Source organism: Emydura macquarii, unplaced genomic scaffold (genome assembly GCF_026122565.2).
Source record: "Emydura macquarii macquarii isolate MOO-44397 ecotype Brisbane River unplaced genomic scaffold, CSIRO-AGI_Emac_v2 contig_1146, whole genome shotgun sequence".
Lineage (NCBI taxonomy): Eukaryota > Metazoa > Chordata > Testudines > Chelidae > Emydura > Emydura macquarii.
This window is the reverse complement of record NW_027131283.1, coordinates 12,333,003-12,358,817: the sequence shown is the minus strand read 5'-3', so window position 1 is coordinate 12,358,817 and position 25,815 is coordinate 12,333,003. Positions and strand designations below refer to the sequence as shown.

At 40.9% G+C, this 25,815-nt stretch overlaps 1 protein-coding gene across 1 annotated transcript in view; it reads right to left on the bottom strand.

Annotated features, from left to right (window-relative positions):
• Positions 1 to 25,583, bottom strand: part of RFX6 (regulatory factor X6) — a 46,612-nt gene extending 21,029 nt beyond the window's left edge. The window contains exons 1-9 of the mRNA XM_067546784.1: positions 25,364 to 25,583; positions 24,610 to 24,766; positions 22,522 to 22,645; positions 19,384 to 19,445; positions 10,905 to 10,982; positions 8,230 to 8,257; positions 3,736 to 3,843; positions 478 to 555; positions 273 to 386 (exon numbers count right to left, since the gene is read on the bottom strand). Coding sequence (XP_067402885.1) covers positions 273 to 386; positions 478 to 555; positions 3,736 to 3,843; positions 8,230 to 8,257; positions 10,905 to 10,982; positions 19,384 to 19,445; positions 22,522 to 22,645; positions 24,610 to 24,766; positions 25,364 to 25,583 — 969 coding nt within the window. The remainder of the gene's footprint in view (positions 1 to 272; positions 387 to 477; positions 556 to 3,735; positions 3,844 to 8,229; positions 8,258 to 10,904; positions 10,983 to 19,383; positions 19,446 to 22,521; positions 22,646 to 24,609; positions 24,767 to 25,363) is intronic.
• Positions 25,584 to 25,815: the final 232 nt, after the last annotated feature.

Sequence of the window (25,815 nt, the reverse complement as noted above, 5' to 3'; positions counted from 1 at the left end):
CCTCAGGATTTGGTCCTAACTGATCTATTCAAGGTCACACAGCAAGTAGGTGGCAGAAGAGGGAATAAAATCAGTTTAAATTCTGCTCTGACACCAGTTTTATGCTAATGATTATAGTGTAGTTGTTGCTGATTTACAGAGATGTGAAGGAGAGGAGTCAGGCCTCAGGAATCTTATTTTCTAGCTTCTGCACTGTATTTTTACTCAAACATATCCTGTTAAAAAGCTGTAAATCGACAGAGACTATCCACAAAACTGAATGCTTAGCTCACCTTGTAGAGTATTGAGTCGCAAACACAGAAGATGTCAATGATAACAGGATTTTCGAGCAGGGGAAGAAGGTGATCAGGCATTCCTTGCCAAAAATGTAGTAAGAAATGCTGAATCTAAGGACGGGAAACAAAACACAGAGACAAATAACATCTTCTCTGCTACCTATGCATATATAACAAAGAATGTGTGTTCAAACAGCCTTACCTCTTCAAAGTTCCCATTAATTGCATTGTCAAGGACACACTGACAGTGTGTTTTGTACATCATGATAAGGGTATCTACCTATTTTGGAAGAAAGAAAGATTAAATAGGATTTCTTACTACTCGCCCTTAGTGCTATGGTGAAGTAGGTTTCTGCTGTCTTTTGCTAGCATTTAAGTACAGTATATAAATCTTCTAGCATATAAGGAATGAAGGAGTATGGCCTTCAAAAAGCTGTGGCTATAGCTGTAGAGGTGATAACAATAAAACAGGCATTCATCTCTAATTCTGCATGAACACTTTGAAGGCTCAATCCTGTATTAGATGTGCATCACTGAATATATTTTGAAAGTTTACATAGGCAGCGGCCAGTTTACCCAAGTTAGGTGATGAAGCATTCCCACATATTTGAAAGTAGGATTAATTCACAAGAGTAGTGCAAGTTAATCATTAGGCTACTATAGGCGTCTATGAGTGTTTTGAAACATCATTGGGTGGACAAATGGGAAAAAGCTGTCAGTCATTGGGTCAAAGTATAATCGTCACCTTTCAAGAGCAAAGCTTTAAAGAGCAGAACTTTTCTTTCATCTCATGCAGCTGATTCATCTCTAGTGTATTGTTCCTTGATAGTGGTTTTGCAGAGGTGTGACTGACAATGTAATTTATCCATGTGTCTGAAAAATGGTAATATTTTTAACTAGAGTTGTGCAAAATATTAGCAAAGAAGCTTGACATTAGATAAAATTTGGCTGATCATCCAGCTTCAGAGAAAGTTTGCTAAGGGTTGTGAAACTTTCCAACACACCAAGGCCCGGGTTTAAGTGAACCAGATTAAACTCAGGTTTGCATGGTTTTGGCCTATTTTTGATGTATGGAAAAGAGGGGAATGTGCCAAGTCAAATAAAAATAAAAGATGTGTACAGATCACTGTATGAAATGAACCTGCTGACTTTCACATAGCTACAGCTGGAACTACAAGTGCATGAAAAATGGGGGGTGGGAGAGAGAGTCAAGAATATATTCATTAAATTTTTTGTAGAAATTTATAATTTTAACAATTTTTCATCAAAATATCAAACTTTGGGAAATCTCAACTCACTTTGGTTGTCACACCTAATGCCAGCTTCTACATCTTCAGAATCTCCACTCACTTAAGTTTCTTAGCATTTTAACTCTCTATCTGTGTAGATTCTTATAGCAGTTCCTATTGCCATGCTCTCTGGGGATCTTTGGGGCATTTCCTTTCATTTAAAAACCTAGAAAGGGTGATCCTATTCTATCCTCTTCAGATGTTAACTCCAGCTGCCTTGGATTCAATATTTGTTTCCTTCCTGTCTCCAAGAGTCAGACTGCCATACAACTGTCAGTAAGATTCTGTCAGTACAGCCTGAACAGTGCCCCTAGGTACAGCACAGGTCTGGATGTGGTTATTACCTGGTTATCTCCATCTACAGTGGCTGAACTATGCTGTATTACAGCTCATTTCAACCACAACTGAGAGCCTGCCTACATAGGAAGTTTTCACTGGTTTACCTTACATTGATTTAAACTCTCAATACAACTTCCCAACTGCAGCGAACATATTTTTCTTTAGCCAAAAAAACAGCATGGGAGCTTCAACTTTGTTGTTGCCCAGAAAGGAGTCAAAATGCAGCAGCAACAGCAGATCAGAGGGAGCAGGCCAGCTTAGTACGCCAGGTTTCCCCTGCTGCCCTCAGACACGGCTGTTACCAGCGTGCTCTATAAATAAGAGACGTCTATGCATATGTAAATAGTTAGCTGATGGCTTATATGCTAGTAGGTGGTGGTCAGCAATATACAGCATAGGTCTTGGATTTTGTACAGGATCAATAAAACTTGCTCTTGTCGTGCACTGCAAATGGCTTCTTACATGTAGCTCTTCATAACAGAGGCACAAGGCCTTCCATGGCCTCCTCTTCTTTCATTCTTCCAGAACAAGTAGGCCTGAGCCTACCAGCTACCTCCCCCGAGGAGACAGCTCTGAAGTGGGATGGGCACTGAAACAGCAGGTCAGTGGCCATTAAAGACTCAGAAAGCCTTCAGAGACTCCTAATACCAGTACAGCAGCCATCAACTTGGTCAACACTGGGGGACTGAACCAGCAACTTTCAGTTTACAGCTTGAGCTAAAGATCTAAGCTCTGCAGCTGGGGGCCCCGATAACAGATTCGTATCTGAGGCTACGTTTATACTGACGGTGGCAAAATCTCCGCCACCAGATCAATCTTTCAGGATCGATTGAGCGGACAGTAAGATCCGCTCAATCGATCAGGAAGTCGACTGAGTAAGTCCACCCCCTCAAGTAGTGTAGCGCTGCGTTGACGGGAACACTGTTCCCGTCGGCTCAGCGCAGTGTAAGCAGCGCGCAGATGGGAAGCAGAGCAGTCAACGTCAGTTATGCAAACTACGCAGAGTAGTTTGCGTAACTCCTGTCGACTGCCGCCGAATTGCGCGGTAAGTGTAAACCAGCCCCTAGAGGGGTCAGACACATAACACATCTACTAACCAGTGGGTTACGTAAGCAGAAGTATTTATTGGCAGATCGGTTTATTGGATGGTTAAATTGCAAGTGAGAATGGGGTAATATTATGTACTGACTTGTAGAATTCACAGTTTTTAATGCATACTGTGTTGTTCAGTTACATTCATCATACATTCAGGAAATAGCAACAATACTGTAGGATTTGGGTAACTGTTCAACACAGCACAGACTTCCAGTACTACAATCATATATGCAATTCAAACACTATTCTTGACCAAGAATGATTCACTACAAAATTCATAAATAATTTCAAATAATCAGTAAACAAAGCATTTTGTGATATGCTCATAGATAGCTGATGAAGATGGGAGGTGGGGAAAGGTAAATTTCACTTAATTATTTGTTGTGAATTATTTGCTCCAATCTAATCAGTAAAAAATTTACTTTAAAATCCAAAGGCGTTTGGAATGAATACAGCTCCCGACTATTTGTTTTCCCCTCCCCTTGTTACATACCATCAGTTTGTAAAATACTAGGTCTGTTAATAGGTAAATAATTCAACCACCTTTCCAATGGTGAGCCAGTTAATCGACATTAGTAAAAGTTTGCCCTTTCTATAAATCACTCAAATCTGTTTGATTGTGGACATTTCTGGCTCTTTCATGTCAGTACTATGATCCTCAAAGGCTGAGTGAGATATGGAGAAAAGTTCTCTGAGTTTTTGGTCTGCAAGTCAAGAAAAACCATCTCCCATTTTACCTTTTCTTTAGAAATGCACCCTTGAAGTACAAGGTGTTGAGCACTGGGGAACTCTGGAAGGAGAGTTCCAGTTTTGGAACTAAGAGAATATTTCCTAGTGAAGCCGCCCTGAAATGTGTAAAAATACAGCAAATTAGAAATATGTAATACTACCAACACCATCACTAGTTAGTATTTCACTGATGTTATATCTCAGGTGACTCCCAAAGTTTTGAAAACTTTGGTTAATTTAGATAATCCCTGCCAAAACATGGATGCTTAGCTGAGGTTATCAAAACTTGGGTCACAGTTCAGTAAGATACTTAAGCATGTGCCTAACTTTAAGCAGCACAACATTTTGCTTTCACAGTTATATAAACCTGGAATCTTTCCACTGACTTCATGGAATTCTACTGCCTTCAAAGAACTGACTCAGGATTTTACAAGTGAGAGCAGACTATAACCGCTTGTATGTAAACAGCCATACATACAAACATACACAAAGCTTTGTAAGACCAGGCTATGATATTGGGCCAAAATCATCTTTGGTGCAACTCCACTGACTTCAACAGAATTATATCAGAGATGAATTAGGCACATTTTTTCTGGAGTGGATCTTTTAGAGAATATGGGCCCAATCCTATTCCATTTAAATGAATGGGAGTTTTCACAGTGAGACTAAGATTGCCTTCTGAAACACTTTTGAGACTGTAGACACTAAGACCTTTTCTTCTGTTCACATTGGCTGTATAAGTGAAAGAGCAGCTCTGCAGGTTCCTCATTTTGGAGTTAGGCTCCCATTAATTTATAAAGGTTCCCAGAACAATCTAACCTACATACTTGTGATTCTCATTCATTCACCCTCAGGGGCTGAACTAAGCTCTGTGCCTCGCTGTTTTCTCACATCTAAAGGAGTTCTTCATTCAAATGGCAGTGGCCTATGTTTTTGATTCAATCCCTGCTGAAGATAGTGGTGTCTGTAGGTGTATGTAACCACAGTTCATTACAAATGTACAGCAATACTTCGCAACAATTCAAGCGCCCAGTACTGAAGTCCTTAGTCACTGGGCATTTTGTCTGACTGAGATCTCCCAGACTGAGCCTGAGGGCAGGAAGTGAAGAATAACTCATGCAACTTAAACTCCAGGGTTAGTACAGAGAGGCAAAACATACTTAACCAAGCTGCAATTTGGCCAGGACACTAAGGCCAACTCTCTCTTATCAAAAGAGGAAGTGCTGTGGGATTGTTAACAACCCCAAGGGTCATGACACCAGGATTACATCTCCTGGGATGATAGCATTCCCAGCAGCTTTATGCCTCCAATTGCCCTGTGGAAACAGTAGTTCAGCGCTGACTCAGAGGTGAAAACGCCTCCCTTCTGAGTCACCAGGACCACTTTCTGCAGTTCCTAGATGTTCCCTGCAGGGCTCCCATTCAAGCAGTAACCTAACTTAATATTGCAAGGATCACGGCCAAAGGTAGCACCGGTGCTGGCTATCCCTAGAGAGAAAATCTTTAAGAGCTAGACTTGTGACCCCAAACGCTGATGCTAGTCTTTCCCATTCAGAGCGACGGCAGGTGCAGATGATGAAACAATGACAACCCTGCATATTTAGATACTGACTGCACGATAAAACACGACAAATCCACACTTCACTGGTTTGCTGACTTTATAATTCCCACAAAAACCTGGCTGCCTTGGCCCACTTCTCTGGAAGATTGAACCTGAGCAACCTATGTAACGTGAGGCATGAGAATACTAAGGATATGTCTATACTGCCAGCAGCTCTGTTGGTGTTGCCGGATCGATGTCACAGGATCGATTGAGCGGGCTGTGGAGACCCGCTTAGTTGATCCCGGAAGTGCTCTCCACTCAATGCCATAAATCCACCCACACGAAAAGCGTAAGGGCTGCGTCAACCGGAGGGCGTCTCCCATCAGCACAGTGCAGTGGTGATGTCACGGTAAGTCAAAGTTAGTAAGTAGTATACACCCTCCTGCAACCCTCAAGCCGCACACCCCCAGCCCCTCCCACGGGCCACAGCTCATCCTCGATCAGCCCCCATTCCCCCCACTGCGTGTCATCCCCGGATGCTGTATTGCTGTGCTTTTTGAACCTTGAATATTGCTTTATTGTTTTGTGCTTAAACATTTCCTAATAAAACGTTTTAACTTGCGTATCTCCCATTGACTGCCACCGGCAGTGTAGACCAGGCCTCAGACCTCCTAAGCTTTACAACATATATCGCAGTACCTTAGTGCTGCATTATGAAACACCGTGAGGCAAATGAAATGATAGTTGTCAGGATAAATGGACAGAGTACATTCTGTGATGCTCTCCTGGCTTATTGAATTGTGTTTGCTCGCATAGGATTACATTTACCCTGGGACAGCCTGCCTGCACAAATCCCTGTGTTCCATCTTCATCCTCAGGTGAAGGGCTTTGCAATGCATAGAGCCTTGTGCAGGCCTTCTGCAATGAAAGGAATTGTCACCTTTTCAAATCCCCTAATTCTGAATGGGTTTCCCCAGTCATTACTGGGTGGGATTCCCAGCACATTTAAATGCTGATTTGAGAATGTAAGTGGTACTTAAATTAGCCTTGTTCTAGCCATTTGCATATGGGTGAGTTTCAACCTCGTGTGAATTAGCAATTTTCATGTATGTACATAAACATAGTGAAAAGAAATACAGAAAGGTGTGTAATTCTTTGTCCACTGAGGCAGATGTAAAGATTTCAACAATCTGACCAATCTCAAACTAAATGAATTCAGAAAACCAGAAATGAAGTTAAGTGTCCTGCGCCATTTATTTCCCCTGTTTTTTTAATCTTGTGACTTACATTTCTTATACTGAGCTGTTTCATTTGAGGCTGTCCATTTGCATTTGGGATACATTAAAATCAGATTTTAATGAACACTTCAGACTTCCAAACGGTCTTTCCTTTGGGCTACTCTACACTTAAAATTTACAGTGGCACAGCTGCATCGGTACAGCTGTGTCACTATAAGAACGCTTGTGCAGCTGCATTATGTCAATGGGGAGACCTTTCCCACCGACATAATAAAACCACCTAAATAAGCAGCAGTAACTATGTTGGGGGGAGAGCAACTGTCCACCTCTGTCCACCATAGCACTGTCCACACGTGCACTTATGCTGGCAAAACTTATGTCACGCAGGGATGAGTTTTTTCCACACCCCTGAGTGACAAAAGTTTTGTCAGCATAAGTACTAGTGTAGACAAGGCTTTTATCATTAAAAAACCAAAACAGAAAGCAAGGAATGACAGACATATGTTATTTGAACAGCACCTTGCCTGTCCCATCAACCTATTCAAACACAGATAAAGAGCTAAATGAAAGAAATGATGGAAGTTTAAATTCTGTATTGACTTAAACATCAGACAGTTAAAACACTGTTTTGAGTCAATATTTCTGCAGTTCTACCATTGCCTATCAGCATCAAGAGATTTTTTTATTGATAACAGGAGCAATCTGGGTGCCTTTATTACACAATTACCCATTAAATGTATTAAAAGCTTTGATTAAAAGAAATTAGTGCATAAAAGATTTTTTTAAAAGAAAAACATTTGCACCATGTCATCGTGCTAATGGACTTATATGACTGTGTCCAACTTCTAAGTTTGATATTTTAACCCATTGCCACCTGCCCTTTTCATTGTAATACCATCTGTTTCTAATGGCTATTTAACATTAAGATAATGACAGCAATATTCTCTGCCTAATTAACCATGCAGACTCTAATGGCACACTAACTGGTTTAGATAAAAGAGTTTGCTGATATCTCCTCCTACAGAAAAAATACTAAAAAATGTGATAAAACATACCAGAGGTAAACAATATGCCTGGCACTCAATGTTTTTCCTAGTTTCATTTAATCTGTACATATACAATTTTTAAAACCTTTTCAATGTTTCTGTGTTGCTGGTGAAAGAGATACCTCATTGTAAATCCTGTCTGCAAAATCGAATTGGACAAATTGCTTAGGGAGGTTGTGGAATCTCCAGCACTGGAGGTTTTTAAGAACATGCTAGACAAACACCTGCAAGGGATGGTCTAGATAATACTTAGTACTCAATGCAGGGGACTGGAGAAAATGATCTATTGAGGTCCCTTCCAGTCCTACATTTCTACGATTCGATGATATTTTCAAGGCAGTGAGCAGCTATATAGTTTAATGGAATGAGTGTTGCCAAATTTTCACTAAATCCTCTGGTCAGATTCAGTTTAGTTTTGTTTTGAAACCTGCAGACAGGGCTAGTCTATACAACCCTTATGTTGAAAACCCTTACTCACAAGTGAAACCCCATTGACTTCCTTGGATTACTCTTGGGAGCACATGCGCTGCAGCATGATAAAGGCCGCACAATCTAGCCCATAAAGTACGGTTGCAATTTTCAGACAAACTAGTGGGGGGGGAATCACCCCCTATTCAACAGTAGTACCGTGGATAATTGGGCTACAAGTGAGAGAAAACAGGGCACAGTGCTTACCTCATTCTTCAACTTGCTTCCAGAAAACCTTTGAAAACAAATAGATTTTATCATTACTTCAAAATTGAGCATAATGGTTACTTTAATTAAACAACAACCCCTCCCCCCCCCACACACACACCCAGTGCACTAGATGGAAAAATGATCATGGGGAGATTGAAAAATAAACATACCTAGACAAAAAGCTCTATTCCTTAACTTCGACTGGTCTCCAAGCTCCTTAGAACATCATTAAAGCCATGGGAGACAGTCTTTTAAAAGTAAAGAATTTAGGACAGTGACCAGACAGAAAAGTCCAAGGCCCAAGTTCTGTTCAGACTTCAAACCTGCGCCAGAACCTCACAAATTCTCACAAAAATCAGTGTAAGTCAGTGAAGCATTTGGCCCTAAATCTAGAATTTTAGAACTGCCCCAGTAGATTTAGAATAAGACTAATAAAAAATAAATTAAAAAAAAAGAATTTAGACTTTCCCCTTTGAGAAGAATGAAAATAGCATAAAATAGAGTTTGCCAGGAACTAGCTACTCTCTTCGAACTCAGGATGGTTTCAATCCAAGAGGGATGTATCTCTGATGGAAAAAAAAAATCAACAACAACTGTCAGGAATATGTAGCAGTATAGACACCATTCTGTGTACTGTGGGCCTGGTCCAATGGCCATAGAAGTCAATGGAAAGATTCCTGTAGGCTTCACTGGGTGTTGAAGCAAACTCTAGATGCAGTCACTAGAAAACTCAAGTTGAATTAGATCTACTATGTTAGCGAATCCCGGGTGGCAAGGTTTTACAAGGATCTGCACCATGATGAAAACACATCAGCTATGGTTTATTTAATTAATAGAATTCCCCCTTATTTTAACTGCAAAGTGATAAGATTACGATACCAACATGAAGTTTTATAGTAACATGGGGCAATATTGTGGAATCAAGCCATTGAGATGTGCCGGGGACAGGGAGTGGAGCTGAAATGACCAGAGGTGGCCCAAGGCTTTCTGTCTGTACAAATCAAACACAGGGAAAATGGCTCAAGGGAGTGGCAGTGAGTGTCTTGGAAAGAGGTTTCTGTGTTCCAACTCTTGTGTCTGATGCCAGATACCAGAAGGCAAGCTGAGAGGGAGGGTGGGCCCAGCGCCATTGCCTACAGTGGTGGAGGTAAGTGGCCTCACAGCTGGGTGTGTATTGTGGACAGAGCAGCAAGGGGAAACCAATTCAGCACATAACTTGGGCAGCTTTTGCTGGGTGTGTTCCTCCAAAGCCCCAGTCAGAAGCGAGAGCTGCTCTTCCCACAGTGCTGTTTGTGCTCTTGGCAGGAGTGTGCTACGCTTCCTTCTTTGGAGGATGGGGGCGGGAGAGGTGTGGATTTTTAAAGACATTTAAGCACCTAAATATGGAAAAAGGTGCTTAGTGGGGGGTTTCAAAAGTGTTGAGGCACTTAATTCTCGTAGTGAAATCAATGGTTATTAGGCACCTGGGAGCACTGGGAAATCCCCTAGGCACCTATCTGCACTGTTAGGCACCTAAACACCTTTGAAAATCTGACCCTGGGTATTTTTGCATTAACTCCACTTCCTTTTCACGCACTGGAGCTTGCAAGGCCAGAGGCCTGAATCTAATGGTGCATGACACTGGCTGAGATACTGCCAAGGGCCATGAGTGATATGGTCCCCTTGGTGCCTCTCAGTCAATTAAATGAGCAATTTGTTCAAGATAATTCTGCATTATAAAATAGCCTCATCTACAAATGTGCCAAGAACACCTCCGCAGCCCTTGATAAATACTGAATAAGGAAATGACCGGTTCAGATTTATTATTCCCAGCAACGGCAAGATCCTTCTTTCTTTAGACAACCAATGCCAACATTAGCCTCCTGTTTTGTGCTGTGTCCTATTTCTTATGCCAAGGTCCCTCGGTGATAACCTGAAGCTGCCAGCGGCTGAATTTTCCATATATGCCCATGAACTCATTTATCCTTTTCCTTTAACACAGTCCCACTCATGTCTAGATTTTCATTGACAATGAAAGCCATCATTCAAGCCATATGTGAACGGAGACATTTGTTTTATGAACTATTAATCTTTGTTTGGTAAACCAACATGCAGCTATCATAATTTATTGATCTTGCTAGCTGCCCCTTAAATAAATATAATTAGAGCTTCTGGTTTAGGTTTCAGCTGATATTTGCCAGTAAAAGAACCAGTAAATATTAATCTACACTGAAACCCGCCCTGCTGCCCACAGGTGCCAACTTCACACCATTCCCTGGCAGTTTCACAATGGTGAGCTGCATTGGGTGGAAAATGGAGAAGACGACCACACAAATATGAGAAAGCAAAATGCCCTGAAAATTGTGCTTCACTACTTTCAATGTAGTTGGCTAGATCCTAGGATGGTGTAAATTGGTATAGCTCCCTGGACTTCAGTGGAAATGTGCTGAATTACACCGTCTGAGATCTGGCCCACTGTGTCCGAAATTTAGCCCTGGATTTTTGGGAGTAAGTTACTGCCCCAAACCAGAAGCATTAAAAACAGGGGAGCTGAGTATTACTGGTGCCGCTATACTAAGCGATTGGTGCCCTGTGAATACCTTACATGATAGATAGATGCGGTTAAGATTAGAGCATCGCTGAACATGATTCCAAAATACAGTGGCAGAGTCTTAGAAATCATGTTACTGTACCTTGTCAACCCCTTTCCAGAATACACAGAGTGGTAATATGCGCTGCTTTCTTTAATGCCGATTCCATAGTAATGATACCTGTGAAAAAGAAAAGGGCTACTTATGTTTGTGGATGACACCCATAAAGTCTACAGGGAACTAAATTGGTGCTTAATTCAACTTTTCTTTAGAATCTATTTTAATTAAAGTTATTTTTCATGTCACTGGGACAGATCCTGGTCCCACTGAAGTCAGTGGGAATATTACCATGGTATTCATGATTTGGCCCAAAGACCTTACTACTTCCTTCACTTACAAGGGTATGCTTGAAAACTACTTCGACATTCAACTGGTGCAGAATACAACCGCCCACTTATTAAGTGTTATTTCCTGCCAGGTCATATCTCACCTCTGCTCCATAGTCTCAGTGTCTTTCAGTTTGCTTCCTGGTGAAGGTTAAGGTGTCAGGTTTGATCTGTCTATCTAGATTTTTATATCATGCTCATCACTGTAGTATCTGAGTCCCTGGAAACTGTTAAGTGGTTTATAACCAGCTAACCATTCAGACCACTTCTTTCCTGGCATGGTGCTGCAGCATCTTCAATCAGCTGAGGTGCTTGAAACAACTACAGTGCTTGCCTTCCCTGCAAGTCAGTTTTCAGCCTCCTGCCCACATCTAGAAGTGCTATCCCTGAATCTTCACATTGGCTGGATTCACCTGGTAGGCCATGCACTGATTCAATAGTTAAATCAATACAACACCCCTCATGTGGACACAACACAAAGTTGCACTGGTTTAAGTAAATTGGTTTAGAATCACACCTTTAGTTAAACTGGTCCAGCTTTGTGTGTAGACTGGGCCTAAATTGCATAGGCATAACCCGTCCAGTTGCTTCAGTTTAACTGAGAGGAAAATTTAGAATGTGTCTACTTGTATATTTCAGGTATAAACAATAAAAGTAGTAATGTGTTTTTAAATGATTCATTAGTGTCACATTAGTATCGCTTACATCGACATCATTTCCTCATCTATAAAAGCTAATAGCTTACATTTATATAGCACCTTTCATCCAGAAGGATCCCAAAGTTATAAGCTGTTTACAAATTCTCCATATTAACCCCTTCATCCCTGATTTTTTTTAAATGTTCAATAGGGAAGGAAATACCTGGAGGGAGGGAAAATTAGGTGGAGAAATTCCCAAGGGCTAGAGTTGGTGGGCAATTGCAAGATCACTGAGGGGCAGAAAAGGTGGGCTGGAGGAAGGAATAATAACCATTTCAGTGTGATTAGTCCCATCATCTGGCACATTAATAACTAGACTGGACAAAACTCTGGTAAATGTTTAAGATGGAACAATCCTGCACCGGCAGGGAGGCTAGATGATCTAACAAATGTCTAGATTCAATGGCCCAGATTCTGGGTGGGGATATAAAATGGAGCTGTGTCTTCTGATTCTCCAATATGCCTATGCTTTGATAGAATCTGGAGAGTCACTGGATAAGCAGTGCTGAGAAAGGCTTGGGGCTGGAAGCCATATCCCACTTTTGCCTATACATTATCTTGCCAGTCTTTTTGTAGCTTAGCTCAGTCTGAGACCATTTAGGCTCCTGGAAACTTCCATTTTACATATGCTCAGAAGCTTAAGAGAGGTAATAGCATAGTGATTTCCATACCAATATTACAGAATTTCATTTACTGGATACTCCCACCTTAGTAACAGGATCCCTACTTATATACTTTCAAAGTACTAAAGTCACTTTTCAAGTAAGAAGAAAAAGCACCACAAAGTATAATATGAAGGAGAAGAAGAAGAGACCCTTGTGCTTTGGAAGTGATCCAGCATTGCATTATTAGTCCTGGAAGGTGAAAAGAGATCCTAATTTTATGGAATCACAGAGGTTTTTAAATAAAATCTTTTCAAGAAAAGGGTTGACCTTTCAGTCTGTGCATCACAGCCAGGTCATCGTTTCTCAGTGCAACAAAAGAACTCAATGAACAATATCATGATGAAAACCATTGTTGAACGTGTGGCCACCAATGTATTGCAATAGATACAGTTACTAATGAAATACTTGCTCCCTATAATACTATAGATGATCCTAATCTACCAATGAACAGTATATCTATACCAAACTGCTGTGATCTGCAACATAATTTGGGCTCAGAGCTAGTAAGACAATTAAGCACATGCTTATTTTAAGCACACGAGTAGTCTTGCTGACTTCAGTGAGACTAAGTACATACTGAAGTGCTTTGTACAGAAGCTATCTCCACAAAATGGTACTTCTTTGATGATGCCTCTGAACAAGTTGATAAGCACTCCTACTTCAGTACCATTGCTCCTTTTAGCATAAAGTAGTATTCTTACTGTTTGGGACAAGAAGACTAGGAGCAGTAAAAGATGAAGGTTTTCATATTTTCAAACCTGACATGGAGACTTAGATACATCTCCCACTAACGGCAATTTTTATTAGAATGATGTGTGTAAATTATCTGGTTGGCTTTGCAAATCCCAGCTGAAGTACTACTTTTGCTTATGGCCAGCTTTGCTGTCAGCAGTCAGGGTTTTATAGCTAAGAAAATGTGAGGCTAAGTGGTCATTGCTAAACACATTACCGCTTTCATTGTTTGCCTGAAATTTACGAGTAAAGATAACTCCACCAAAACACGGTGGTACCTAATGACCCTTGAGAAGGGCAAGATTCTGTCACCTACATTATTACCATGTCCCTTGGTTCTTTGCTGTGAGTATATTAGTTTGAGGAACAGTGACGTGACAAAGTATATGTGAACCGGCCAATTTTAAAGGGGCATTAACATAGCTCATAACTATGTCCTGCTTGAATCACCTGCTTGAATCATTCCATTATTTTTGCCCAGTAGTTGGTATATAAAGTCGTATCAACAGGTAGTTTAGGCCCTAAATAACACCAGTCATTAAATGTTGTAAAGCTAGGGATCTTACCTCTATAGCATAAACTTCTGTATATGATCTCTCTTATGGATAGAAGTAATGAAATTTCTTTCAGCTGCTGTATTCCATATATACTATATTAAAGAGATGGGCCTGAACCAAACCTCTGGATCTGAACATACCTGACTTTTGGCAAAGTTCAAATGCAAACTTTTCATTGTGGGATCATGGATATTTTTCTCCTATTGAAATTATTTTAGATGAGATTTGAGAGTTGGAAGTCTTCGTTATGAAATATGTGAGAATATTTGCTAAAAATTAAACTTTTAAAGTTTCATTTAGCAATTAAATAACAATAGTTGTACATTGGACTAGAGACAATATGATGCAGAGATACCACCACTATTTTAAAAAAATGTTATGTGCATTATAATATATGCACCACTGACTTGCTCATTTGCACTGTCACTAAAGCAACTTCTCAGATCTTATTCTAACATCCCAAATCTCTCAGCAGCTTCAAACACTTGCCATTTTTATTTTAAAACTACCTTCCTACAAAAATATTCCTTCTTTCCCCACAAATGTGGAATTCTCATTCATTATATAAAATTGCAAAGCTATATATTTATTGTATTGTATATGATCTATGAGGAATAAAATAAGATCCATGATGGTGAAAGCCTCGTTTCTTTATTTTCTCAATAGAGCCTTAAAAAAGAAACAGACTAAACTGCTTTCCTTTTTTATTTCATAGGTCTGCTGTAACATATGTTCCTGTGCAACTAGTAGCCCTGATTTTAGCTTACACTGACACAAATGATGGCTGATAAGGAAATGATAGGATTAAGCTGTTCAGGGACTTGCAATAACTTGTTATCACAAGGCCAGCTGCCATATCAGTTTTATTAACCCACTAAATCACTCCTAATAAATAAGATAATAGTTTTCAGACACGATGGATAAAAGCTAAGATTTAACATCGATCAAAGTCTACAAAGAAATTAAAATGTAACTTGAGCTCAAACACAATCTCCTGTGTGTCTACTCTACACGGCATGTACACTTTCCTGAGTAGCTGTCACAGGTAATTCATAGATCATGAGGATTATTGTTTATTATTTCTATTCTGGGAGCAGCCACAATATGCTCGGCATATTGTCCAAACACACAAGAGGACACAGTCTCTGCCCCAAAGAGTTTGCAGCCTACTGTATGTTAATGTGAGACAGTGGTTTACAGCCTTTTCTATAGAGGGTTTCTGCCCATCTAGTTGGGATCTTGCCAGGACTCCTGCCCATTCACCGTATGGTACATACAGGATAGTCATGATTGGAAAACTGCTCTGCTATGATATATGCTGTTTCATCTAAGCCAAAAAGTTTTGGTTTCAACAAAGACTTTGTCAGAATGGGATTTTGGATCCAGGAAGAGAAAGAAAGATTCTTACGCTCTGTATGGCAGGTGGGGCACTGATGTGAGTGGAATAGGTGAAAGTCTCTTTTTTGCCTTAATCAGAGGGATCTGGGATGAAAAAGCTCTGCTTTCAATCAGTCAGAGCAGGGACTTGGATCTGGGTGTCCCACCACATCCAGGCCAGTGCCCTACCTACCCTGACACACACACAGTGCAAAACTAAAACAAATTTTGAGACCTCGAAAGTGGCTGGGAAACGGAATTGTTGTTCTCTGCTCAGCTCTGGGTATGGCTATGCTCTATCACTGTCCTGACATACATGAGGTGAGAAGTACAAAGTGAGTACAAAGTGAGAGCCAAGTGAGATCATTTATGCCTGGAAAGTGGGGTTTTCTTTGACATATTAGATTGTGAGCTCTCGGGGACTGTCGCTTTGTTCTGTATTTGTATGGCACCTAGCTCAATGGCATCCTGATCCATGACTGGAGTTTCTAGGTCCTACAGCAATACAAATACAAATAATAAACAAGAAACTAAATATTAGAACTGAAATAACTCCACTATGTTAAATTCTTTAAAAGAAAGTTCCGGAGTGCTAGCAAATAACTGTGTCCAATCAAAATAACCCCGCTTTGCTCTCCACAGACCTGTGTGTATTCTAATCTGGTGCCCAATAGTACGTAACCTCACTCAAGGCCAGATTGTGACTTGCTTACTTTCATTAGTGAGCTGTTAGGCTGTGTCTACACTACAAGCACTACAGCAGCACAGCTGTTGCATTGCAACTACGCCGCTATTGTGCTATAGTGTAGATACTTCCTCTATCAATGGAAAAGTGTAGCTAGGTCAGTGGAGGAATTCTTCCATTGACCTAACAACATCTACAATGGGAGTTCGGTTGACTGAACTACGGTGCTCAGGGAGTGAATTTTTTCACAGCCACGAGCAATGTAAGTAGGTTGATTTAATTTTTAAGTGTAGACCAGGTCTCAGCGTAAATGTAAAGCAGGCCCATGATGTTTTCAGAACAAAAACGGATTCAAAAATAAGATCCTGATGCCAGATGTTTAAGCAAAACCCCTTGGTTCCTTACCCATTCGAAGAAACTGTTCAAGAGCAGATAATCTATATGAAAACATGACTCATTAACACTGCCAAGGTCAGTGAGTGTGTGGGATCTGCTTAGTAAATGCCGGATAAACTGTATTTCTGTGCTAATACTGTAAAATGTCTTAGAAAAGAGGTTTGGGCAGTGATGCTAGTCTCTACACAATTAATGCTGAAGCTAGGTCACCTTTATAAAAATACATATTTTAAACATCCCCTCATCAACTTCAGAGAACTCAAACCACCTGACATTTCACAGATGTGCGATATTTACTTAAGGTAGAATTGCCTTTCTGAAGGTTTGGGGCAAAATCTGGTAACCTGTTTATTAGATATGACAGGTCCAAAAAAATGAGCTGCATTTTGGGGAGTTTTTTCTAGTATTTTCTGGTTTATTATAACATGGCTGAACATAAACTCCAGGTTCATTGGGTGATGTGGGCCTTTAGAAGAACTTGGCTAGTCCGGGGAATGTGTGAACTAGTTAGTCATTTATGCATACAAGTCATTTATGCATAAAGTTTAGAAGTCTGTATGAGATCAGTTACAAACCAAAAGTCTGGGACAATACATCAGTCCACACTTACATTAGGATGCCTCTAGCCAATATTGAGCTACAGTAAGAGATTTCATTAAAGCAGACAATACATGATCACCCTTCCCCCACCCCACATAGGACATTTAACCAACACAAGCTTCTTTCCAATAACAACTTTACTCCAAAAACTTCCCTTCAGCATTTAAAGGTGACCGGCAAAGGGAAAAATGAAGTTGTGTTCCATTTTTTAATTTTTCTTTTTCCACTTCTCCCATCCCCTTCTTGTCATTTTACAATAGAAATTTAGGTCTTGTCTACCCTGTTTCTCCTGGAAAACTCTATGGAGCATTGGAAAACTAGCAGAATTATGACATGAGAGAAATGATGCAAATGGCATCTCATTAGTAGAGATGGGAAGTGATATTTATTCAGACTATTTAAAATACTTGGATTCATTTTGTTTTGTTAATACTTATTTAACTTCAATGCCTAAGAAACACTTAAGAGAAAAAAATATGTCTTTTTAAAAAATCTGAAATTGAAATTCATCTCCACCTTTGATTAAAACCTAAAGCTAAATTCCATATATGACATCTCCAATGAGCTCTCCAGAAAAACCAGGGAACAGACTTGCCATTCCTGATATTTCAAAGGGAAAGTCTAAAGTAAAAAAATAAGCTTTGTTGGGGAAAAAAACCCATAAAAAACAAACAACCAAAACATCCTTCAGGCCATATTTATATGGTATAAATAACTCAGGAAGGACACAACCTTATGTTTTCCCTTTGCAAATCACCTTTATTTCCTGTGCTTTGTTTTACAGGTTACTAAATAGGAAGGTAAGAATTTTTCAAACAGAATCTTTTCCCAAGTAAATATAGGGTTTTCTTATTACTTTTCTTATTACTATTATGTTATTGTTTTCCATCTTTGTTAAATTTTTCCTTGTTACTTGTCCCTGTTTTTCAGTCTTGCCTCAATAAACCATCAATCTATTGTGATCTCTTCCTTGAGTCAATATTCAGGAAGACACTGAAACCCTGATTCAGGAAGACACTGAAACACATGCATAACTTTAAGCATGGAAGTAATCTTGGAACTGTGTGTGTATTTGAAGTTACACACATACCTATGTACTTTCTCGAATAAGGGCTTTATTAACTATTTACTAGTGCAGCTAGATATATTCACAGAGACATGGATACCATTTCTATCCTATAATGCTCCTCATAGCAACACTGACATTCTTAGGAAAAACCTATGCTGAAGCCAATAGAAATTCACAGATAAGAAGTTGACGAACTCGGACTCAGGGTTGAGGATTGCTAACTTTTTTTTGCATAATGCCTTATAAGAACAATAAAGTTAAGCAAACCTCCTCTCCCTAGAAAAGCACCCCCGTCACTTTTGAAATCTCAGAAATTCTAATTTAAGTATAAACTTACAAACCCCAAATATTGGTAAGTATGGAAATTAGCTTTTAAGGTCACTCTAACAATCATAAGTCCCTGATAGCAGAGCCTCATAGACAGTCTTAGCTTCAAACAACACAGAATGTTGTTGCATCAGTAACTTCCCACATTAAGAAGAGAGTTTATTGAAATACCTGATTCCTGGTTATTCACTGATTGTGCATCATGGAATCATTTGGACCACTGGGCATCTGTCCAATGTGCATTTTCACCATACCTGATGTCTTGGTGCATCAATACACTACCTTGCTCCCTATTCCCTTAAGAGTATACATAATCCGTGGAAAGAAACACTTTTTACATTTAATTCCCCAATTAAAATCACTTTGAGCAAACTCAATCAGCACTTCCTGAAAGCTCTTGGGGTACTCAAAAGGAAAAGGTGTTGTCATACCATGAGATTCACCATAATACTACACCTGCTCTGTCTAAGGCTAAAAATATAAGTCCAGGATCAGCAGTGACCTCATTTACACATGAGGCATCATACTTACTTATCATTGACACACATGATATGTTCCTGAAGCCCAACCCTCCACAGACCAGTTATACAAATAAACTGGTTGATTAGATTAAAGAAATCTGGAGCTACCCTTGTGAACTTCTCAAAGTCCTCATAAAACTATCCTTAACAAAGGTCATTTGTATATTTTCTTTTAGGCTTAGCACTAAATGTCTATCTCTAATAGCTTCATATTAAGCTTTACTGTAATTTGGAAATGGGAGTGAAAAGCTGCCAGGTTTGCAAAATGGAATAATAAGTATCATAATTCAGAGACGCAATTTTCCCAGGAAAATGAGTATTTATAACAAATATCTGACAAAAGACTGGAAATACCACAGACGATCCATGACATTATAAAGATAATAGCAAATCTGGGAAAAACCAATTAAATGTGAAAATCATGTATGCAATAATTTTTCCAAAATTCAGACTGTTTTTCGGTTTCATCTCTCTCTCTCTCTACACACACACACACCAGACACAGAAGTACTTGCATTTTGTACAGCCTATATTCTATGTGGAAGCATGGATAATAATTATGCCTTACTTTGAATGGCCTCTTGTCCCAAGCCGCCGTGTGGTAAGAAGGGGGAATTTCTGGCGAATGGTCTAATGAGAAAGTCAGGCATATTAGTTTCTAGCAAGGGCATGTTTCCTTTGTCAGCAGCTCTGAAACATTTGTCTTGAAAAAGCAAATGTTGGACAGTGGATAAATATTTATTCCTGAACAAATTAAAAATAAAGAGTAGTCATGTGGTATAAGAGAAGACTGCAGAGACCAAAAACTGTTACATTTGTGATTCATGAATAAGAAGGATTATTTCAATGCTATCAAGATCCACAAACAATCAAACAAACTGCTTATGCTTTCTAGAGCCCAGAGTAGAGGTGACTTGAAAGTTTAGGGGGTTAAATATCCTAGCTCGCCCCACTTGGTAACTCCAGATGTCCCCATAAGTGCGTGCGCACACACACACATACACACTTGCCCCTCTTTCCCCCACCCCCAAGATCTCCTTCCCATTCTTGCTCTTACTTGTCACCACAAAGACTAGTTGTCTTCAGGAGAAACCCACTCAATGGGTTGCCTCTAAGCTGCACTGGATCTTTTGCCCCAAGCATCTATAGAGGTGGTCAGGTGGAAGGAAAAGACTGGCAGCAGGGACCTGCAGGTGCGGTATGGTGTGTGTGGGCTCTAGGGGAGAAAGGAAGGCACCAGGCATATGTGGGCTGGAAGGTGTTTAGGGCCTGGGGAAGAAAGGTGGGTACCAGGTGTCTGCACTGGAAATGGAAAGAGGAGAGGCCAGGCCAGGGAGTGTACCAGGGGACTGAAAGTACTTGAGTGTGCTTTTGGACTGGGTAGGAGAGAGGGAAGCTGCAGCACTGGGGAGTGAGCCAGGACTGAACAGAGCCGATGACAGAAGTGAGGACCATGTGGAATAGGGAAAGGGCAAATGGCTCCCCGTGATGGCTCCTTCCCTCTCACCCCAAGCTGCCATGCTGCAAATGATGGAGAAAGCCAGCTTCGAGAGAGCACCCCCACCTCAGTCCAGCAGCAGTCCAGTTCTCTAAACTCATCTCTGTCCCACTGGAGCAGGTCAGGACGGGCGGAAACCGCTGGGGTGATCCAATAACATCCGCCTGAGAAACGATGTCACACAGTGATCACGCCCCTAGCCCTACTGCACCAGCTGGGGCCTCGGTACCAGATTTAGACAGAGACTTTTGCAGGTCAAGACTGGCTGGAGGAGAGGCAGAAGAGGCCCCAGGAGGAATTCAGCCGAAATGTGTCCTGCTTGCTTCTGAAAGTACATGCCAGCATGATAGCTCTGCTGCGTGAGAAGAGGATGCAGTGGCTGGCTAGCTTATATATGGGAGTGGAGAGGGGAAAAGAGATATGTCCTCACCCTCTCCTACTCCCTTTCAGGAAGATAGGGCTGACAAAGAGCAGGGTCTATGCTTCCCATTGGGATTGTGGCCAGACTCTGGGAGTGGGTTGCTCCCTGAAGAATTGGACCTTCTTATTTGTTGTAATCTGTGCCTGAATGAAATACAGTGAAAGCAGGATTTCCAGTGGCAGTAGCATACAATGACTGAATGCTTTCCATCCCTCTGACAGGGTACCAGATCCACAAGGTGTGCTAAGCCAGCTGTCTGCAGGGGAATATTTGAATGTAGGTAGAACCTAGGATCTCAAAGCACTTTGTGAGCACCGATGGATTTGGTTTTTCACTCGGTGGGAAGTAGAGTTATTACAAATCTGAGGCACAGAAGGGTAAGTAATTTTTCTAAGCTTGAACAGAGAGTCAGAGACAAAGATAGAAATAAGATTCAGGTGTGCTGGCTCCAATTCCCTTGCACTGATGACTCAAGAAACAGTCACTCTGGATTCATCTTTATGCATACTACACTGTACTAATGGAAACCTGACAAGACAGTGGTAAAAAAATGGCCCATGCATCCTTACACAAAAAAACCCTGCCACTTATGCTTTTGCCTAAGTAAGGATGGCAGAATTTGGCCCTTGGATATTTTGTTTTGCAATAGATTGATTTTTCATTTTAAATGTGTGATCTGAAGGCTAAGACATATGAATGGCCCTCTCTGGCACTTATATGACCTCCATTGCCACAGTATCTGAGCACCTTACAATGTTTAATGTAATTATCCTCACAACACCCCTGTAAAGGAGGGAAGTGCTATTGTCCCCATTATACAGATCAGGAATTGAGGCACAGAGAGACTAAGTGGCTTGCTCAAGGTCACACAGGAAGTCTGGAGCAGAGTAGGGACTTGAACCCATGTCCTACGCTAGTGCCCTAATCATCTTTCCTCACCAATAATTGTTTCAATGACACTTAAGGCAGTTGATGTACAAAATGAAAAGTCCTTTGATCCCATAAGCAGAGGAAATAAAATTCACAATAAAAATACTGTTTAAGTGGAAAGTTGTTTTCCCCAGTAATACTGAAGTCATTTAATTAAAGTAAGATGGGAACTCTCCAAATATAGCCAATGCAGGTGACAAAATGTGACAAGTGAACATTTTATGAAGTGGAGTTTATTTCCATTACGGTTATTTCATTAGACTAATGCATTTTAGTTCTGTAAGCAAACTGAATGGATCAGTCGTGTTTTACAAAACTGATCTATGATCCATTCTTGGTTTCCTATTTCACAAACTGTATTGGATTTAATTTGGAAAGTTCATATCTCACTCTGATTAAATGATTTCAGGATTAATTGGGTGGGAGAGGTTGACAAGAGGAGGATTCAACAGTTTCCCACTTAGAAACTCATTGAATTTCTTTCTTTAGTTACACTAAAGGCTGCCAAGCATAAAGCTGTATTTTCTGTACCAGATCCCTCAGTCTGCATTTTCATATGAAGAATCACATCCATCTCATTGTAAAGCAAAGGCCCTGAGAGAGACTGTCTCTTCAGGATTTCACAGTGCAAATCAAGAGGAATCTTAATTTCATTCCTTTAAGATTGTTGTCTTGGACTCTCTTCAGAGGGAGCAATGTGGGTTTAGTTGGACCCAATTTAATTAAAAAATGCATGGGCTCTAGAAAGCATAAGGAATTGTTCATTTCTGAGTCATGATAACATGGGAGGAGTTAAAAATGATTTTGTAGAAGAATTAGTCTAACAAACAATGGAGAGAGAGGCATTTGCTTTTTACCTTCCCAAATGTTGCTGCACAGGCAGGTTCTAGCTTCTCTTTCCTGCAGAAGTCTAAATAATGTGCATATAGGATACATCTTGGTAAACAAACTCCTTCACACACGATGTAGTTTTCTTCCAGCCTGCAGAGTAAAAACAATAACTAGAACGAAAGGCCACCCATTATGTTTCCCTATTTTATTTTTCCTCCATCCTTTTATACTGCCCCTTCTGCAAAATTACTGAGAGCTCTGACTACAGCGTACCAGTCAGTAACTTACTAGTCAGTGTAACCTTCAGCAAGATGGAGGAGTCAAAAGGCTAATTCTGATCTGCTGTGCTTTATGAATCTACTGGTAAAAGGTAAGGAGAGTGAGTAGCTTTCTTCTCCAGCAAGGGGGGGAGGAGAGAGAATCACCCCTGCAAAATAATGGGAAGAATTCTGCCTTGGTATTACTCACTGAAATGCAATAGATTTACCCCAGGGATAATTTTAACCCAATACTTTTGACTGATTCAGAGCCTAAATCTAGATTCTGATTCCACGCCTGGGCTAGTTCAATATGCAATCTCCGTCTAAAAATCCAGTGGTAAGAGAAATTGAAAATGTTCATTTTAGAGAGGGGCTGAACAGGAATTCAGGCACAACCTAATCATTGGGTTATTTTAATTTACCAGGCTCATGTTTGAACGGATGTGTGCCTGCATCTCTTAATATCCTGCCACTTAATTTAAATGTGATACAGAGGCTAGCAGTGATGGACATAAAGGTGGTACTTCAAGGAATGAAACAAAACTTGGTGGCCCTTTCTAGGTCCTTTCATTTTGTCTAGGTGAATATGGCATTTGGGGATACCTGTGAGCTCTCAGTCTGGTAGCTATTTAACACCTGGCCCATTCTACTCTTCACTATTATCAATACAGTTCATGCATATCAGCCCCCTTCTTTCAAATTGCATAAATACATAAAAGTACCTTCTGAAGAAAACACTGACTATTCAATAGATTTACATCCCACTCCTTAGGTTAAACTAGACTGAGAAATCTCTGACAGCAATACAGTCCTGAGTTTACTTTATATGATTTTCACAGATAGCAGAAGTAATCTAGGGCTAAATCTGAAGTTTGTAATAAAGATCCCCTTAACATCAGTGGGAAGTTTCCCTGACTTCAGCAATGGTCCAAAGGGAATATTAACCAACTAAGGACTGTTATTTGGTGTAATCTTTGTCCAGATAAAGTACAGTAAAATTAGGGTTTCCAGTCAGGGAACAATAACCAGCTACATTACAATTCAGTAAAACTACCAATGTCATAACTTTAGTTGACAATTAATCCCTCCTTTTACAAATGCATGTCTTAATTAATCACTCATCTACATGTTTTTCAAGGCTATCAGCTATTTATTTTTACAGGGAATGGATAAGCATACTCTACTGAAATAAACTGGTGCTCAGCAACTATAAATCAGAGGCTCATTAATATTGCATTATTTGGTAAACAGAAGAGAACATTTCTGTTAGGATCTTTATACTTTCGATTGATTTCAGAGGTTTGGATCATACTGTATGTTCAGCTGCAATAAATCAGTAGCTGTGAAAATATTTGTGAACAGGTTTACTCTTTCATAGATAGCCACCTAATATGAGTCCCTTCACGTTTTAGTACAGTCTACATTAAAGCTGATAAAAGCCACTGTATATAATCCCTAGAAATCTAAGTCAGATATCTTGCGGGTTATATTTTTAGATAAAGTTTTTCAAAACGGCACCAGATCAAATGGCAAATATTGTGAAAATGGGCTACAGGGAACAATTTCTTTTATTGGATAAACAAATACTTAAATTCCCTTTTTGGCTTGAAATCTTGCGTATATTAATTGTTGATTCACTTTGTGCCAATATACAGCAATAGAAGCATTTTCTGCAAGTAGTAAAATAACTTTTCTTTGAGCAAGCTTTCCTTACACAGATTTTACCGCCCAAATGCACTCAGACTTTGTAAATAATTATTAGCTTTCCTCCACAGAAAGAAAGAAAGAAAGAAACTCCTTGAAGGAGTCCAGGTGTGTTCTGTAATTGCACTGCAAGATGGGTAAGAGCCTTACCACTGTAGGGTGAGCTGGGTCTGTTTCTTTTTATCCTTCATAATCTGTGTGACGGTTTTCTTCGGAGACAGGTTTTTGTCCAAGGATTTTATTTTACTGTCATGAATATCTGTATCCTCCTCTTCCGAGGAAAGAGCTTCACTATTAAAATGTATTTCTGAGTGTCAGGGGAAAAAGAAAATAAACCCAAGCGCATCATTACATTTGTTTATCACAATTCCAATGTACAGAGTATTTTCAATGTCCATGTCACTGATTCAATACTGATTTCCCTCCCTTTGATTTTATATCTCTAGCGGGACGTTGACAAACTGTCTATTCTAGGCATAGGCACACGGGTATATTCCATAGATATAATCTCTGCTTTGAGGCGAATTAGATTAGGTGGATCTATCGATCTATCGAGTTTATCGAATTTCTCTGTACACTCTCCAGGAAGGACGGAGATCTGTGCGATACACCTGGCCGGGTGTGCGCCTGCACAGCAGGAATGGTATAGGACGACGGTCCTTGCGGTGAGATGATCAGATAGAAAAGCTCAGATCAAGGACTACTTCTACATGAGGGACCTGGGGTGCAGGGAACCCGCCGTCTGCACCGCGCTCTGCGGACCCAGACACACACACACTCCAGCCTGTTTCGGAAATAGACCCGGTGCCTGCTGGCGGGAGTGGAGAGCGGTCAGAGGCCCGACCTGATGCTCTTCAGAGGCCAGCACACGGAGCACCCGCTGCAGAAGTGGCAGCGCCCTTACCTGACTTGATCCCAGCGGGCAGCCCGGCCTCCTGGCCGCCTGGCTCTCGGCTGTCCAGCGAAGGCGGCTGCTGCAGCGCGGCGGCGCACAGCCCCTGGTCGGGGTAGGAGAGCAAGCCCTTCCCCAGCAGGTCCCCATAGCAATCCTCCTGGAGCCCGGGGGACACCTTCTGCGAGGGCTGCAGGAAGGAGTCGTCTTCGCTCTCTGGTGCCTTAGCCATGCTCCTCATCGGCATAGTTCCTCCCCAGCCGGGTCCATGCGAGCCGCAGACACCCGCCCTTCCTGGGGGGGCAGACAGACGTCTCACGCCTGCAGCAGGGCTGGGGGGCCAGGGAGCACCGGCAAGGACATCAGCCCCCGGGCCAGCCCTGCTTTCCCCCCGTTGTTCTCGGTGCCAAGGATCAAGCCGCAGAGCTGGAGGGCTGCACGGGGGAGGGCCGGCGGGGCGGCGG